The following is an 18405-nucleotide window of genomic DNA, read 5'->3' on the forward strand; positions in this document are numbered from 1 at the left end:
CTCAACTATAACTTCTCCCAAATTGTGTGGGCATCCCACTGTGAGGAAGAGAGAGCCAGACCTGCCTGATCAGATGTCCCTGGTAAGGACAGAACTTATTAAGATGGCTGGGTTCACTTGCCAAGCCACATAGCCAAAACAATTGCCCATGATCATTTAAAGAACCATTTTCATGTAAATACAAAGGGGAAAAAATCACTTTATTATAGCATTGCTAGTTCCACTATGTGACCACAACCAAATATTAAGCATCAAATGTATGAGAGTCAACCTTGGACAGTTTGATGGGTGATGGTCACCCATCAAAGAAGAGATACCTCAGAATTTAAAAAGTTTCATCAGTGGCAGTGGATCGCACAACAGAGAGAGTGTTAGTTTAGTTTGCAGGTCCTTAGAAATTACCAGAAACAAACCAATTCAAAAATACCATGGACAAATAGTAGGTACCTTGCAAACTACCTCAGAGTTCCCATAGCAATCTTCACTTCTGATCTTTATTGCTGCCCTTTTAGGAAATGGATGGGTTTGTCTTGGTTCTTCTCCCCACCCTGCCTGATGAGGAAACTGAGAGGCCAGGGGGTTGCCGGTTTTAGTGATAAGATGTCCAGGATTCCAGCCTGAGGTGCTTTGTTCATCAAGCCACATCTAAGGTGGGATAGGCCTGGCTGAGTGTGAGGTATCTGAGTCAATAGTACAAGTAACTCTTCTAGAAACAGATATCTGAGTTAATGCTGAGAAGCCTAACAGTTGGAACCATGCAGGCATCCCTTTTCACCTGGAACCAACTAGCCTACTTTCCCTACATCTAGCACCATGTAACAGTTGGAGAGTTGAGGCAAGTGGACAGTGAGGGCCACTGTTCTAGATTGAGACAGCAGTGTCCCCATGCCAGGACACAAATGCTCTTCTAGAGAGAGTCAGTTAGCTGCTGCTGTCCCAGCAGCAGCAGGAGCAGTTCCTGGCCTACTGGGGACTTCATGGATAAGCATGTGTCATATGATGGAATTTTAGAAACTGGCCCAAAAAGAAATTGCCAGTCATTTATGAATGTAGGCAGTATAGCCTAAAATTCTCATCCAGCATTTGGGAATGTTTTCAGGGTTCTGAAACAAGGTCTTATCTATATAAGTCTTTGTTAATGTCTTTAAGATTACATTTGCTTGAAGTTAACTGAGGAATTCCTCATTTTCTGTGCATATTTTCTGATGCCTGTATTTCTGGATAGTTTAGACTTGGACCTATAACACCACAGTAATCCCCAGTCTTTTAATTATTTTTTAAAAAAGACATAAAAGAAATTGCTTATTGAGTACTACTCACAAATCCATATGAAGAAGGGAACCCATATTCTTCTGACCCTGTCCTTGTAATTTCCTTTGGATTTTGTGCCCCATGTTCATTTTCTTTTTCTCACTGTGTCCATGTCATCCCCCCACACCCCTCCATCCAGCTTCAAGATTTCAGTACAGGTCATTGTGTCAAGATGAAGGTTAAGAAGTCACATGTGAGAATCTTTGAGATTGGTCATAGACTGACATCTCTAATACAACATCTATGTACATGATTTTCATTTAAGGGAAGAGCAGATCAGAGTGTTTGAAAATGCTAGTTTTTGTATTCGTTTGTAAGTTCTGAATGTGAAGGAACTTTTTAGGACACCAGGGTAAGTTGGCTGCTCTGGGATGCATTATGTGCAATTACATCAGCTAGGCAGGAGCTCCCCTCCAGAGCAAGTCTCCAAATCATGGGGAACATCTGGAGTTGGAATAGCCCAAGTTCTACACAGGATCCTTTAGTACAAATTTGATGGGTTTTGTTTGTTTTGTAGTGCTGGGGATTAAACCAGGGTCTCATGCATGCTAGACAAACACTCTAGCACTGAACTACATTTCCAGCCCCTGACTTGTTTTTTATATATAATACAGATTTACGGTCCCCCCCCCCAAAAAAAAAGTTAAGCAGTAATCAAGAAGGCAGATCCAATCATCCCCATCCCTCAGCTGCCCAGATAGATAGCGTTTCCTGTGTCATGTCCCTCCAGAGAGATTGGTGAAGCATTGAGAAGTTGTGTGTATTCATTTTTTTCATCTTCACATGAGTGGATGCAAGCTACACACATTGCTTTTCTTGCCTTTTCCCTTTAGATAGTTTAAGGGGCCTTCCTTTTCCTTCTCTGTAATGGCCTCTCAATTACTAGTTACTTTTTTTTTAGTTGCTTACCACCACAAGCAAAGTATAATTACTGCCTTCTACATAAAAGCAAATCCTCACACATTAGACAACCTGGTAAGCTTGTTCTTTCTGATTTCCCAGCTCACAGCAAATTAGACTGAAAAGGTAAAGCTCCGGCCAGGCATTGGGAGGAGCATATGAGGAAAATCACAAGTTTCAGCTTATTACAAGGAAAGAAACTGAATAGTCGTTTAAGTCTGGGAGTGTAGCTCAGTGGTAGAGCACAATAAGCATGAACCAAGCCCTTGGTTCCATGCCCAACACAGGGAGAAGGGCGGTGAGGAATCATTTAAAAACCAACAACAAAACAAATGCTAAAGCCTTACCAAGTGAGCCTTCCAGCACCTTTTAACCCATTGATAGGGGACCACCCCGCCACATGCCTGGAAGGCATCAATGATCATTTATTGATTGCCTCTGAATCAGAGGGGTGCTCTGCTGAAGTTCTAGCTGGAAAGCACATCCACTTTAAAAAGAGGGAGGTTTTGTGGTATAGTCTTTAGAGAAAAAGTCTACCAAAGTGATTTAAGCTGGGTTCACTTAAGAGGTAATCCTAGGAGCAGATGAGCTGGTATTTGACTTTCTGATGCCCCAGGATGCCTTTCCAACAATAGGTCAATTTCCTAAGTTTATTAATGTTTCTTGCCTTTATCCTTTTAAAGTCTTTTTTGTAAGTCTTATTTGGACTGTTTAGAAAATTATTTTATAATTTCAAAGATGGTTGTAGAGAGGAAAATTTCATTGTAGTATCTCAAATTCCTATCTTGAGGGTAAATGGAATTTTGAGTGTACTGTTGCTTCTGGCAGAAATCAGTAATCCATTTAAAATGCTTCAACAGAAAAAATGGGGGGGGGTGTTGATTTATTGGTGCTTTCTCCATAGATGTCCTTGCCTTTGCATTTTCTCTGATTCAGAGATTGATGCGAGGCTGGGTAGGAGGTGGTGATGGCAGTAGCAGGAAGGAGTAGGTGGGATTAAAGCTCTTGGAGTCTGTTGTCCCAGCTCCACAAAAACCACCTTGTTGGTCTTTTCCTGGAAACTTGTACAGGTCTCATCTACCCTGCAGCTCCTAGGAGGGTGATGTGGGTCCTGAATGCCATAGCTCTTAAACTTCATCCTGATACCACACAGTTAATACAGCAGCCTAACTGACTTTGCATCTGATTGCTCCAGCCTGTCCTTACAGTCAACTGTAAATGCAGGGAGAGGCAGGGGAGTCAGTTCAAAAAATAAGGGGTAAGATCTCCTTTCTTGTCTTCTCCCTGGGATTGGACTCATTGACTTTCTTGTGTCAAATTGCAGACTTTAAGCTGAGTTAGTCCCTGGGAAGCATCTGTTTTATGACTGTGGCCAGAGCTCTGTGTCCCTGTGAATTGTTTGGATTAGCTATAGAGGAATTGTCTCACTCTCATTTGGTGACTTGCATTTGCAGGCTGGCAGCCCAGGGCTGTCATGTTGTTCTGACCCACCATCATGGCTTTTACACAATACCCAAAGTACAAGTGGCTGTTGTGGGTTGTAGCATTATTTCTGTATACAGAAGTTTGCACTTTCAATATTAGTGCATATCCTCCAGCCTTCTCTAAGGAAAGAACGTTTAAGTAGTGAGATAGCCCAGTTTCTACATCCTTAGCCTGACCCATTTTTTTCTGAAGGTTACACTATGACACTGGTGAGTATTGCAAGATAAAACATATGTTAATTAAGTGATATGTTGCCAAGCCTATAATATTCTCTTTTATATTTGAAATTTTCTAAGCCAAATGTCATTCAGGGAAACCACAGAAAGCCAGTTGTTGCAAACTTGCTCAGGTTAGTGTGGTAGGCCAGGTATTCCAGAATTGATGACTGGCTACTTTTTTCAGTTTGAATGTTACATGTTGATGGTAGAAATTAAAAATTAGATATCAGAGGAGTGCATTCTACCTTGACTTTTAAGAACAATCTCATTAGTAAAGGCCTCCTTTTGTAACTGCTGCCCTCATCCCAAACCATATGTTTTGCGTGGTTTAATAGCCATGGATACCATCATTTATGATCAAATATAGGCTCAGCAACTGGAAATATCTGTAAGAGCCACCAACTTTAGAAGTTGCTGGATTTCTTTATCTCTGACCACATCCCTGACTCTTGGTTGATGGGCAGAACATAAATCTGGCTCAAGTTGTTGACAGGCAGCAAGTGTTTTCTTACACACTTACATTGCCATAGTTTATGATGCTTTCAGGGACTCTTGATTACCAGGGATGCATGTGTGGCTTTTGTGCTGTACAGTGAGACCATCTCCAGCTTTCTCTTGTTCTGAGCAAGTGGCTGGGTATGTGTGGTTGAATGTTGAAGCTAGTAAATGAGAATAGAAACAATAGTGTATAACATACAATTTCATATGAGGTATGTTCTGATTTGTTATAGTGGCTGCTGTGGTGGTTTTCCTTTACTTATTTCAAGAAAATATACTATAGCCTCAAAAGTTTGGGATGGTTGAGTACATGTTTTTTAAAAGTGTCAAGCCTTTTTGAAATTCCAGTTAAACCAAATGGATGTTTGCATTCTGCTCTAGTGAGATCTTTGGTAGTTTTCAACATTCACAGTATGGATCACATACCCTTTCTCTGTTTTCTGCTAGTGCCTGGATCAAAGTGGAACAGCTAAAGCCATATCATGCTCATAAAGAGGAAATGATAAAAATCAACAAGGGTAAACGATTCCAGCAAGCTGTGGATGCTGTTGAAGAGTTCCTCAGGAGAGCCAAAGGGAAAGACCAGGTGAGAGAGATTCCAATTTTCCCTTTTCACTAAGCCTGTTATTTTGCATAGTTACTAGAAGATTAAATGTCACCCAGTCCCACAACTCTATTAAGAGATGCCTGGAGAGGGCAATACTTCAGTTTTAAGGTATTAGCCTTTGGCTCATCAGCTTGCAACTCTGTGCCTGTGGCTCACCTTCCAGAATAGCTTGTTGTTGGGGAAGTTTTGTGAACCAAGAGGAATAGCTTAGCTTTCAAGTGCAGCACAGAGCATAGGGGCATAGCCTCTGGATATGTACCCTGAGTTTAAACCCCACCTCCTAGCTTTGGCACTGTGGACAAGTGACTCAGTTCTTTTTTTTTTTTTAATCTACTTCCCCCAATGTAAGTGGGGGTGACCAAGGAACCTGTGTCATAGGGTGGCTGTGAGGATGATTCACAGAAGTGCCTGTAGCAGTGCACGGCACATGTTGGTGGCAGCAGCAGCTGTTGTGTGGCTATCATTATTATTATTAAACTTTCAGACATCATCCCACACCTCTGCTGATGACAAGAGTCGGCGTAATTCCAGTGAGGAGAGGAGTAGGCCAAACTCAGGTGACGAGAAGCGCAAACTTAGCCTGTCTGAAGGGAAGGTGAAGAAGAACGTGGGAGAAGGAAAGAAGAGGGTGTCTTCAGGCTCTGCAGAGAGAGGCTCCAAACCCCCTCTGAAAAGAGCCCAAGAGCAAAGTCCCCGGAAACGGGGTCGGCCCCCAAAGGATGAGAAGGTTTGTCTTACCACTGTAGCTTCTGGATTTAGTGACCTCCTTGTGTGTAAGGTAGAGCTGGACCATGCAGCATGCTTCTGCTCACCAGTGGTGTGGAGTCCTGTCCTGAGTGCTGCCTTGAAGAAGCCCGCAGCCCAGATGAGAGATGGATGAACAGGCCTGAGTCCACCTGAGCCAGTGGACACAGGCTGGCTGGGAAGGGCTAGTGACAGAGGGAGAAGATGCCCCAGAGGTGATGGTGTGTATGTCTTGGTACAGTGGAGGACAGTTAGGCAAGCAGAGATGGGGGCAAGTGTTCAGTAGATTGTGGAGGGCCTGTGGTCTTCTTAAGCAGTGGGCCCCGTGCAGCTAAGTGAAAGTGGCAGTATGCGCCACGCATTACAGGTTCAAAGCCAGGTACACATTCGTGAGGGGCAATAGTAAGTCTTGAAAAAGAGTATGCTCAAAGTTCAATGGAGGAAGCCTCCCTACAATTTGGTAACCAGTTGTATAAAGGATGAATGTGAAAAGGGAAAAGAAGGTAATTGTCAGCTTCGCTTCTGAGAAAATGGTGATAAGATCCTTATACACAGAGGAGTCAGGAGATGGAGCTGACCCTCCAGGAAGTAAAAGAGGGCAGGTCCATGTGGGATTGGGGTTTTTAATTTGTTTATTGCTATGCTAGGTATTGAACCCAGGACCTCACACAGGCTAGGCAAGTGCTGTACCACTGAGCCACACCCCAGCCCCATTCTATTCTGAATGTGATGAATTTGAGGCACAGTATAGATAGGACTAGACATGTAGGTTTGGGAGGCAGCCCTGGAGGAAGGATGATTGACTTCATGTGACTGGATGAGCTCGCCTTGGGAAAGTGAGAAAGAAAGGCATAGGCTGCTCTGCAGAGAAAAGATGTGGTCTGTGATGGTAGCATCTGAGGCGCCAGCAGGGTGAAATCAGTGGGAATGTTGTGTCTTTCTCATTCTCGCTGACAAAACGTAGGTCCAGTCTCTGGAGCCCAGGGAGAATATCTAGATGAAGGGTTCTCTCACACAGGAGAACTGTCAGCAGCAGGATAGAAGAAACAGAACCCAAATGACCAGCAGGAAAGTGGGTGACCAGACCACTAGACATCAGAGCGTGGTTGGCAGATTCAAACACCAGTAAGGCCAGGCAGGCAGTGAGAGCAAGAGAAGCTGCCTGATTGGAAGAAGAAATGTTCGAACATGCAGGGACAGCAAGCTGGGAGGCTGAGGCAGAAGGATCACAATTCCAGGCCAGAGTCAGCAACTTAGCAAAGCCCTAAGCAACATTAGGGAGACCTGTTTCAAAATAAAAAGTAAAAGGGGCTGGGAATATAGGTGTGTGGTAGAGCTCTTGCCTAGCATGTGTGAAGCACTGTGTTCGATCCTGAGTACCATATAAAAATAAATTAAAAATTAACGTATTTAAAACAAAAAACAGCACTTTTTGGGTCCAAAGGAGCATCTCTGTGGCTGCCACTGTGTATGTAGTCTGTTTAGAGACATTCTGTCTCACTGTTAAATGGCCTAAAACAATAGGAAAGCCCTTTCCCCAATGACCATGAGCCAGGAGGTGGAGAAAACTGCCAACTGCAGTATGCAGGACACTTCACAGGGAGTGTGATCTAGTCATAGTAGGTGTCATGTGGCTTTTGAGTTGTCTTCCCAGGGATCTAGAAGGAATCTGGGCTGTCAGGCTTTAACCTGTTTTTCACATTCCATATTGTTCTAAAGCAAGTATCTCATCAACTCCTATGTCACCATGGAGAGAATTAGCTTCTTTTTGTTTAAGGGTATGTATATCGAGAGATTAGGTCTAAGGCCCTGAGATTGAATTGTGGCCCTGTGACTTCCTACAGCTGCATGATCTTGGCCAGTTCCTTTGCCTCAGTTTCCTCATCTGGTCATTATTATGAGAATTCAGTGAGTCAATGGCCGAGCCCTAAGCAGTATATGGCTTACTGGGCATCTGACCATGGCTTTGCGTTGGTATTTCAAAGGTGGGAGATGGTTGTGCGCTGAGAGCTTGGTGGTGGCTTTAGCGCAGCCAAAGGCCCCTGCCCAGGCCCCCAGTACAAAGGCATTTCTCTCAGGGCTGAGTTGGTCATCTGGAGGGTAAAGACATTTAGTCATGTTTCAGTCCAGGGGCTCTCCCTGCTGTTGACCCTTTTCAGTGTCCTTCCTGCATAGCCTTTGTGCTTGGCGTAGCCTGTGGTGCAAGGATGTGTTCTGAGGACGGGGTGAGTGTGGGGAGAGGCACAGGTCAGACAGCAGTCTCAGCTCAGCATCTTCAGACGCACAGGGGAACTGTGCCAGGGCACTGGTATTTTGAAGCATTCTTCCAACCTGATCTATTCTGTAGCCTCAAAAGAGTGTGTGTATTTTGCCATAGTGGTTGTCATTTGACTGGCAAGCTCCTCTCAGAAATAGAGCAGAGCACAGGCTGATAGCTGGGCAGAAACACAGGTGAGTCATTCCAGGCATCATCTCCTGCCCCATAGGTAATAATTCAAAAGGTTGACCTGGATCCGGGAGGTTACATGCCGGCAGGCCAGGCTGGGTGTGGGCAGTGTCTAGACTTCTGTTGGTGAGTGTGCTGGGCAGTGTGCTCCCATGCTCTTGCTAGGGTCCTTCTTTCCTAGTCCTGAGCTGAGAGCAACAGCTCTGGGCACCAACCAGCATAACAGAAGTAGTATGGCCAAGCCTGTGGCTCTCCTAATATTTCAAACTCATGCAAAGACCAACAATTTGGGAATTGTACTTCATGCTGGACCCAGAGCTATGTTCATCTTGCTCCCATACCATCTTCCCTAGAGCTGCACAGTCCTTAGCCATGTGTGACCATTTGAAGGCTTCTCTCACAGGAGAACTGTCAGCATGTAAATTATACAGAGTATGATTTAAAATTCAGTTTCTTGGTTACTCCTCAGTTGTGCTAGGCTGGTATCAGGTATGCCATATGACACATGATTAGAGGCTTCTGTGTCAAAAAGCACAGATATCCAGCATGGCCTTCGTTGCAGAAAATTTTTCTGGCCAGCACTGCCCTGGGTCTTTTATTTCTCCTCAAAGCCTCATTATTCACCAAATGTGTATTGAACAGCTCCCCCACGAGCCAGCCGTCTGGAAGGAAAGCAGTGTGACACAGATGAGGCCCCTCACTTCTTCAATAAGTATTGAATCTCAACTATGTGCCAGACATGGTTTCTGGCATAGGGTAGAGATTGAACAAAACTGGCAAACTTCTTGCTTTTCTAGAATATACTTTTAATAGCACAAGCCCTACAGCCAATTTCCTGAGTTTAAATTTGATCTACTGCACTAATGGCTAGCTCAGTGACCTTAGCCAAGGCTATTTAAACTCTCCACATCTCCATTTTCTCTTCCATAAAATGAAGGTGATAGCAGTTCTCTGTCATGAGGTGACAGGGGTTATGTGAGACCATGCATATAGCACATAGGAAGCCCTATGGAAGCATGCTGTTATTAGGGTCAGAATCGACATTCCAGTGGGGGAAATACAGGTAGGTCAGGTAAGGCCTTTCTGATCAGGGACATTTCAGCAGAGACGTAGCCTGTGAACCAAGCAGACATCTGTTGGAAAATATTCCCAGTAGTGCAAAGGCACTGAGGCAGGTGCATACTTGATACATTTGGGGAAGGGGTATAGCCAGTGGAGTGCTGGTGGGTGAGCAACTGATGAGGGAGAGAAAAGAATTGGGACTCAAGGTTAGAGATTATCCTGTGGCTGGTATTACAAACCACATAGAACCCTCCCTATAGGTTGCCATAAGAAAGTGTAGGCTGTGCTGTGTGAGGTGGGAAGCTGGTATTCAGCAGAGAATGCCGTGGACTGACTCAATTTTTAAAAAGATTGTCCGGCTGCTGTGCAGTATTAGACTGTGGAGACTCAGAATGGAAGCAGGGAAATTTGTCTTGTAACCAGTCAAGTAACTGGTGGTGATGGCCAGAGTTTGGGAGTTATCAGTGAGGATGGTGAGGGGCCGGACAGATAGCCAGCTATAAAGCAGAAGTCATTGCTGCTGGGTTAAAGAGGGAAGAACCAAGAAGGACTGCCAGAGGCCTTGGCTTGGTGGATCAGTGGAAAAAGAAGTGTGGGCCGGGGAGCTGGAGAGTTCCTGGGGCACGTCCAGATTCACATTGGCACCCAGATGGACACGTCAGGAGAGCGCAGGGGTGGAAAGGGAGGAGGTACGAGGTAACACTGAGCAGGAGGGAGAGGCTGGATGGGCTGTAAAGCTGAAACAGTGACCTTTTGCCCAGGAGGAATGGGCACCAGGCAGTGTAGAAGAGGAGTAGCTCCAGGGTGACTACCCTGGGTGTGTTCTAGTTTCACCATGTCGCAGCTATAAAGTTTGGACAGTCTGCCTCACCTGCAGCTTTTTTTTTTTTTTTTTAAGATATGGTGGGTTCCTTCTGAAGTCACTACTGTTTCTTAATGGTCATTTAATATTCATTATTGCTATAAGGAATTTTTCCTATGACTTTGCCGACAACACTGCAGGCCATATCAGGCTTTCTGATTACCTCCTTCCTTGTGAAATGTAGGCACAAGAACACATTTTATCATTTCAGGAATGGAGAAGAAAGGCTCACTTTGTGTCTACCAGAAAAGCATGCTGTGTTTCTCCAGAGGAACAGTCTTCAGAATCTTGCCTGGGGATGGGCTTAAACTTAAACTTAGACCGTGGTGCTTGCCAGGGCTTAGCTCAGGGCTGAATGTGACCAAAAGGAAGCAAAGTGTCCTGATGCTCTGTCTTTCCTCTATAGGACCTCACCATCCCTGAGTCTAGTACCGTGAAGGGAATGATGGCTGGACCGATGGCCGCGTTTAAATGGCAGCCGACTGCAAGCGAGGTAAAGAGCTCTCCTGTGTCCCATTGCCATGTCAGCAGGTTTCCTGGCACTACTGAGATTGTCTTTCCTTCCCCCCCCCCTTTTTTTTAATTTTTGTTGTTGTCTTTGTTTAATGGCAAAACAGTAGAGAAGTCCATTAGGTAAAAAGTAAAACCCTGACCTTTGGTGTGTGCATTACATTTGAAGTAACTGATTCTGAGCATTGGTCTGCTCCCTCCGCCACCAAAGGGGGATCATTCTGCACATTTTTTTTTTTTTACTTAATATTTTATAAACATCCTCTCATTGTCCATAAATACAACTCTTGATGTTTAATAGCCTGTGATTGTATGAGTGGCATTGCTCCACCTGTTGCTGGGACTCTTGTGAGCAGCTGTGGAGGTCTGTAGTTGTAGCTACTCAGTTCCTGTGTCAGAATCTATACATGGGAAGATGAGCCCTCAAGGGTCTGGCCTCAGACACAGGAAGGCCAAACTCCCAAACTGGAAGAGTCCTAGGAATCACTGAGGCCTAGCCTACTGGGTTGTCTGAGTGCCTCATGAATATTGAACACTGAAATACTAGTGTGCTTATTTAATATTTTCCCACAGTGTTACTGGAATAATTTGTATACCAACCTGGCAAAAACAGATGTCCTTCTCCATTTGAAGCTAGTTTTCCCCTGGGTAGGACGGTAGTCTTTTCTTTATAACAGGCTTAGGTCAAAAGTGGAAAGAATTTCTAGATAGCTGTGAAAGGGACTAGATCAGAGGCACTGTAGCTGAATAGAGTCCAGGTCCAGGTAGGAGGAAGTACCCTTTGGTGGAAGGTAGCTTGCTTAAAATTGATTGTCTTCTGGTTTCAGCCTGTCAAAGATGCAGATCCTCATTTCCATCATTTCCTGCTGAGCCAGACAGAGAAGGTGAGTGGCCATGTGAGGTGCCCAGCCCTTCTTTGGGGGCCATCCTCCTGGGGAATACACTCAACTGGGACCACTTGACCAGTGTGAAATTTAGGCTCTGGCCTAACCCAGAGCAATTGGCAAAAAATCACACTGTAGGTCCATGAGGAAGTCATGTGATGCTGAGATTAAAAATAAACCAGAATAGGACTGGGCTGGGCTCAGTGGTAGAGCACTTGCCCAGCAAATGTGAGGGCCCTGGGTTTGATCCTCAGAACCACATAAATAAATAAAATAAGGGTATTGTGTCCACCTACAACTAAAAAAATAAACCATGATAAAGCTTTTCAAACTTGGCCAGCTGTATGGTAGAGATATTCAGAGTCACCTTTAGAGGCCAGGGAGAAGCCAAGTATTGCAAGCTGTCCACCTCCGTGCAGCAGCCTGTGTTGCCTGGGAGACAGTCTTCTGGTCTTTCCTACATTCTGCAAAGCCATGGATGAGGCTGGTCCTTGCTAGGATGATAGTGTATAGATTCTTAGTTGGACAGGTATGAGTTCCAAGCAGAGTCACACTGACCAGCTTAGTAAGTCGGGGCACAAGACTACACGATCTCTGATTCTCAGTTTACTAACAATATACAGAACCTGGTAGAGTTGCACAGAGGATTGAACAAGGTAACGTGTGTTAACTGTCTAGCATCTCATTTGGAGCTCAATAAAATCATATAACAAACAAGCAGGGTGGTGGTGCACATTTGTAATCCCAGCCACTCAGTAGGCTAAGGCCAGAGGATTGCAAGTTCCAGGCCAAGCTTGGCAATTCAGCAAGACCCTATTCCTAAAAAATAAAAAGGACTGGGGATGTAGCTCAGTGGTAGAGTGCCCTGAGGTCAATCCCCAGTGTTGAAAAAAAATTATATAGCAAATAGTATTCGATGTTAACTCCCCACTTTAGGCCTGACTTTTCAGGGAAATTGTGATTAAGACCTATTAACCATTCTACTTAACAAATGATCTTTCTCCTCCCTGTTAGCCAGCTGTCTGTTACCAGGCAATCACAAAGAAGTTGAAAATATGTGAAGAGGTATGTAGGTTCCATGCTTGTTTTGATTTTCACATGAGGCCTTGCTGTGGGCTGGCTGATTGGATGATTTGTGCTTCCTATCCCTAGGAAACCGGTTCCACCTCCATCCAGGCAGCAGACAGCACAGCCGTGAATGGCAGCATCACACCCACAGACAAAAAGTAAGAGCTTTGATAAGAAGGCCTCCTAAGTTCTGTTGGGGAGAGGGAGGTGACTCCTCGGGGACCCTTAACAACACTCTGTCCCAGCCATTACTGGGATCAAATGGAAAGAGGGAATATTATAATACTTATTGACAGTGATTTGTCTGGGAGCAGTTTGACTTGTGGGAGATAGAAGTGGTCGTTTAAATCCATACTGTCTCCCTTGGGCATAAGCTTAATGGTTGGTTTCTGTATCTCTTTTGAGTCTTGAAGCAGGAGATTCTCAGACTTGGCTGTGCCTCATAATCACTAGAAGTTGGCTTATAAAGCACCAGCTGCTGGCATCTACTCCTGCCCAGGGCTTCTCAGTCATTGGGTCTGGGGTGGAACCTTGAGAATACATATTTTTAACAATTAGCAGATACACTGCTGCTGCTGTTGCTGTTGCCAGTCAGGTGGACCCTCTTTGGAAACCACTGCTTAGCAGACCCTTGACAAAAGCCCCAAGATTGGCCTCTGGGGTGGGGCAGGCGGTGGGAAAGGGGTTAAGATACTTGAAATAAAGCAGGTTGTTCTGCCTTCCCTAGCTCTCCATGGTGTTGCCTGTTGTCATTGCTCTATACCTGCTTGCTGCTCTTAAACTGCCCTGCCTAGGTCAGGGACAAGACCATCCTCAACCTGAGCTTATCCCTGGACTTGCCTTTGCTCCTCCTCTGTAAGCCAGTTGGGTCTCCTTCACAAAATAACAAGTCTGAATTTCCAATTTGTTCCTTCCACCCAGTTCTTTCCCGGACTAAAAACAGCACATCTTTTACTTTATGATTTTTTTGTGATGCTGAAATCACTAATTTTCCAAGTTATATTTAGCAGTGAACTTCCCGTTGTGGAATAAGGAGATAGTGTTGTTGTGTGCTAGCAAAAGGGGGGATAATTGTCATCCATTCATTAGTGACAGTGAGGTAAGTTGTAAAAACTGCCAGGACAGGGCTGGGGACTCTCGTTCAAGACCTTGGTTGCCCCTTTAGTCAGTTTTTTTCAAATATGTGGCATTTGAAGCCAACCGCAAAGAAAACCAGTTGTGTTGCCATGTAGTCCACATCAACACCTCAGGGAGGCTTGCCAAGTATGATAGCCCATACCCACAAACCCAGCACTTGGGAAAATGAGGCAGGGTTACAGGTTCAAAGCTACTTAGTCTTGGCAATTTAATCAGACCTTGTCTCAAAAGGAGTAGGGGCCAGGGCCTGGAGATATAGTTCAGTAGAGCACTTCTCTGCCTGCACATGGTCCTGAACTCAATCCATAATACTGTGGGGGGCGGAGGAAATTCTAGAAGCTTTGTCTATAGGTCTATTGGGTTTCCTGCACCATGAAGAAAAGGAAAAAGAACTAACCTGAATTGATCTAGAATCAAGGAGTGCTGTACTACCCAGAAAGCGTAGATGGCAAAAGATACCTTTGTGTTTTTAAATCTTGGCATGAAACTTAATAGGTAATGGGCCTTGTTTTAGTGAAGATAGTAGTGGGTTCCATCTTCAACATTGATTCAAATGAAGTGAGCTGGGACAGGGAGGTGCAAGCAGTGAGTATTCCAGGAAAATTGGGGACCTCTGAGTGGGAAAGCTAGTTTGCATGGGTGACTGCAGCTATGATTCCAGAAAACCAAAAATATTAAAACATTATCCAACTAACTCTGGGTCAAAGTAGAGAACTGCAGAGGATGTCTAGAGCTAGGAGGAAACCCAAATAAGAATGGGAAAGAGTCAGAAATAAAGAGGCATTGACCCAGGGCCAATGGCACATGCCTGTAATCCCATTGACTCAGGAGGTTGAAGCAGGAGGATTACGAGTTTGAGCCTGTCCCATGCAAGAAGAGATGAAGTTCAAGAACCAGAAAAGACATTTGGGAAAGATAAAAGTCATCTGCAAAAGCATGTAGAAATAGCAGTAGTAGCAACTAGCACCCAAGCTGTGCTAGTTTGCAGGAAAGAGCAGGTGAGGAAATGGAGCTAGGCAGACTGTGGCTGCTGCCATTTGCTTCAGTCACAGAGCATCATGATGGGCTCCAGGGATGTAGGGGAGAAGCAGGCATGGGAAGAATTTGTACAGTAGGAAAGATGGGTTCTAAAGCTTAGGCCAAGGACTTTGCATTGAAATAGAGGGACAGGGCTCACCTCTGCTGACAACAGAAAGAATAGATAAGTAAGACTGAAAGCCAGAGCCTGGGAGAACTAAAGTCAGAAAGGGGAGATGTGGACTGATCCTGCTTCCTGTGACTGAAGAAGTTGCCTGGCTCTGGATATATTGCCTCTGTGACTTGTCCTGGATCCTGATGTACTCTAAAGTGGCATTGGAAAGCCTAGGACTCAAGGTGGCTGGGCAGGAAGTTGTTTGAAGGCTGAAGATAGGTAACTGCTTCCCCACTGTGATGTGGTTATAAGCTCAGAGCCTCTGTCAAAGCAGCAGGGGAGCCCAGTTGGAGGGCTTGCCCTAAGCTGTCCAAGCCATACTTCTTTTATTGCAGCCCAGGGTTTAGAAATGCCTGCTGGCATTTAGGGACACTTTTAGACTCAGTAGACCAGTAGTCAGTGTAACGAACACAGCACACCTGTCAACCTGCTGGTAGTGTTTCTAGCAGCCTGAAGTCCCATTCCCAACATTGTGCTTGCAGGAAGGACACATCCTCACCCTGTTCCTTCCACTCCCCAGAACTGATCAGTCCTTGTCTCTTTCAGGATAGGATTTTTGGGCCTTGGCCTCATGGGAAGTGGCATCGTCTCCAACTTACTAAAAATGGGTCACACGGTGACTGTCTGGAACCGGACTGCAGAGAAAGTAAGCATCAAGGGTGGGGCTTTGGGGCCTTGGAGTATGGGGTAACTCTAAAGACAGATATCTTTCCTGTCGTTTTTACTCAGCATTCCGTGTGGAGTAAAGTAGGAGAAGCCACACTTAGTCCAGCAGGTGGAATGTAGATAGGTAAACTTAGAATGTTATTATCAAAGCTAAATGTTTAAAAATACCCATGGATATAAAACAAAGGGTAATTTCTCCTACTCCCTTCTGTTACCTGGGATGACTCCTGTTAGGTTTTTATAGACATTATTTCATGCATATGCAGGTACTATGTGTATGTATTACATTTGTGGTTGGTGAGTACTGTATTGTGTCATTCGTGTAGAGCAGGTAGGTAGATCTCCTTTGTTCTTTATAGTGGCTACTCCATGTTCTGCCGTGTGGACCTCTTGAGCAGTGCCATGCAGCAGAGCATTCTACAGTGGCAGAGAGATGCTGTGTCTGCTATCCAGTGTAGGAGCCACTGACCACAGTCGGCTATAGAACACTTGAAATGTATCTAGTACAACAGCACCATTGAATTTTTAATTTTATGTAATTTGAATTTAAATACCCTTGTGTAACTAAGGCTGCTGTATTGAACCATATAAATATAGAGGTTTAGAACTTAAATTGATGGCCTCTTGCTTCAGGGGACCCACACATGCTCAGAAATGAAATTCTAAATCTGTGAATTTGTACCTTTTGTAATGGAGAGAGGCCATGGCTCCTATCAAGTTCTCATTCAAGAAAAGGTAAAGAACTATATTCTGAGTACCAGGAAACTAAAGCCCTGTATTTCTTACAGAGTGAAGAAAAACTCAAATAATACATCCTCTTGAGGCACATGGTGTACATGTGCGCAACAAGACACTGTTAGCCCCATGAGCATTAAGTGGCAGTGAGGGCTGAGGTGGGGTGTGGCTACTCAAGGAGATAGTGGAGCTGACTGATGGCTCTGAATTAACAAAAACTTCCTAGGGGTTGGGGGTGAAGCTCAGTGAGAGAGCACATACTTAGCAGTGCAAGGCAGTGGTTTTGATTCCTAGCACTTAAAAAAAAAAAGTTCTAGGCAAGTTAAAAATTAACTTCACAGAATAAAGCGCTTTTCAAAAACTGCAGAGTTGTGGGTTGGCGAGGGTGGCTAGGGAAACGGGCACCAAAAGCCATTCTCAGGTAGCAGCTCTGCAGATGCTGGGCTTGGATAGTCACTGTCGGAACCTGAACCCAGGGCCTTGTAAATGCTAGGAAAGTACTTTATCAATGAGCCATACTCCCAGCCTTATCTTTTTTCTCTTCTTCTTCTTTTTCTTCTTTTTTAATAATTTAAGAAATACTGTGGGGACCTGAGTCAGGAGCAAGATCTCAGGCCTGCTGGCTGGAGACTTTGTGGCTCAGACATTCTTCTTAGTCCCTACTGCTGCTATTGAAGGCGAGGAGAACCAGGATGTCTAGACGAATGTGGTCACAAGGACATGGGAGAGTCAGCAGTTTTGCCTAGGGAGCATATTTCCCCTGATAGAAGTGCCTCTGGCCATCCTGCCTTCCTGACTGGAAACTTGTGTCATCAACATGACCTTTCCAGATTTACAGACAGGCAGCAGAGCAAAGCAGATGTGAATTTAGGCTGGAGTCAGGCAAGCCTAGATTCGGGTCCTAGCTGCGCTTTCCTTCTTCTGCTAAACTCCCTTCCCTGAACCCCAGCATCCTCAACAGTGAGGTGACCATGAGGAGAGCACCGGCCAGGAGTCAGTGCAGTGGTCTAAAAGTACTAAGCATGGTGCTTGTAACAAATTGCTTAGTGAGTGTCATCTTTAAAAAACCTTATTTAATACAGATGGCAATCCCTGTGGAATTTTTTTTTTTAAGCTCTTAATGAAGGTGATCCTCTGATTCTTCTGGAATAATAAATAAGAATCATAGTTTTAATTTTCAGAAAAGGGAGAGCAATAAGAAGGACCCTCCCAAAGCTTCATTACTGAAAAGGCTGTTATGGAAACCCAGGCCCAGCAGGTAGACTCAGCAGCCTCAGACAAGGGCAGCATACTGGGAATCGGAGGCACATTGAGGGACTGGTCAGAAAAATATATTTAGGACAACTGGTTAGAAATGTGGGAAAATGCTGCTGGGTGTTGTGGCGCACGCCTGTAATCCCAGTGGCTCAGGAGGCTGAGACAGGAGGATCATGAGTTGAAAGCCAGCCTCAGCAAAAAGTAAGGCACTAAACAACTCAGTGAGACCCTGTCTCTAAATAAAATACAAAAAATAGGATTGGGGATATGGCTCAGTAGTTGAGTGCCCCTGAGTTCAGTCCCAAGTACCCCCATCCTCGCCTCCAAAAAAAAGAAATGTGGGAGAATACTAATCTCACATCTTACCACTTACTAAAATATGTTCCAAATCAAGTACTTGATTGATTGATTGATTTTAGTGCTGGGTATTGAAGCAAGGGAGAAGGGGAGGAGGCCAGCCAGCTCTCCTGGCTTAACCCGAGTCTCATCCCCACTCCTTTGTTTTTTTGGGTTTATTTTTTTGTTTGTTTGTTTTTTCTCACTAAGTTGCTGAGGCTGGTTGAACTTGTAATCCTCCCGTCTCAGCCTCCTGAGGATTATAGCTGTGCACCAAAGTGCCTGGCCTGAATTAATTTTTTTTTTAAGAGAGAGAATTTTTTAATATTTATTTTTTATTTTTTAGTTTTCGGTGGACCTAACATTTTATGTGGTGCTGAGGATCGAACCCAGCGCTGCGCGCATGCCAAGCAAGCGTGCTACTGCTTGAGCCACATCCCCAGCCCTGAATTAATTTTTTTTAAAGGAAAAATAAACCAGAGGAAAA

At 44.6% G+C, this 18405-nt stretch overlaps 1 protein-coding gene across 2 annotated transcripts in view; it reads left to right on the forward strand.

The window, feature by feature from the left end:
• Positions 1-18405, forward strand: part of Glyr1 (glyoxylate reductase 1 homolog) — a 32692-nt gene that overhangs the window by 5732 nt on the left and 8555 nt on the right. For both annotated transcript variants that reach the window (XM_026385341.2, XM_026385342.2), the window contains exons 4-10: positions 4860-4998; positions 5504-5746; positions 10540-10626; positions 11471-11527; positions 12542-12592; positions 12680-12753; positions 15471-15570. In XM_026385341.2, coding sequence (XP_026241126.1) covers positions 4860-4998; positions 5504-5746; positions 10540-10626; positions 11471-11527; positions 12542-12592; positions 12680-12753; positions 15471-15570 — 751 coding nt within the window. The remainder of the gene's footprint in view (positions 1-4859; positions 4999-5503; positions 5747-10539; positions 10627-11470; positions 11528-12541; positions 12593-12679; positions 12754-15470; positions 15571-18405) is intronic.

This window comes from Urocitellus parryii, chromosome 9 (assembly GCF_045843805.1).
Source record: "Urocitellus parryii isolate mUroPar1 chromosome 9, mUroPar1.hap1, whole genome shotgun sequence".
In the NCBI taxonomy this organism is placed as follows: Eukaryota; Metazoa; Chordata; class Mammalia; order Rodentia; family Sciuridae; genus Urocitellus; species Urocitellus parryii.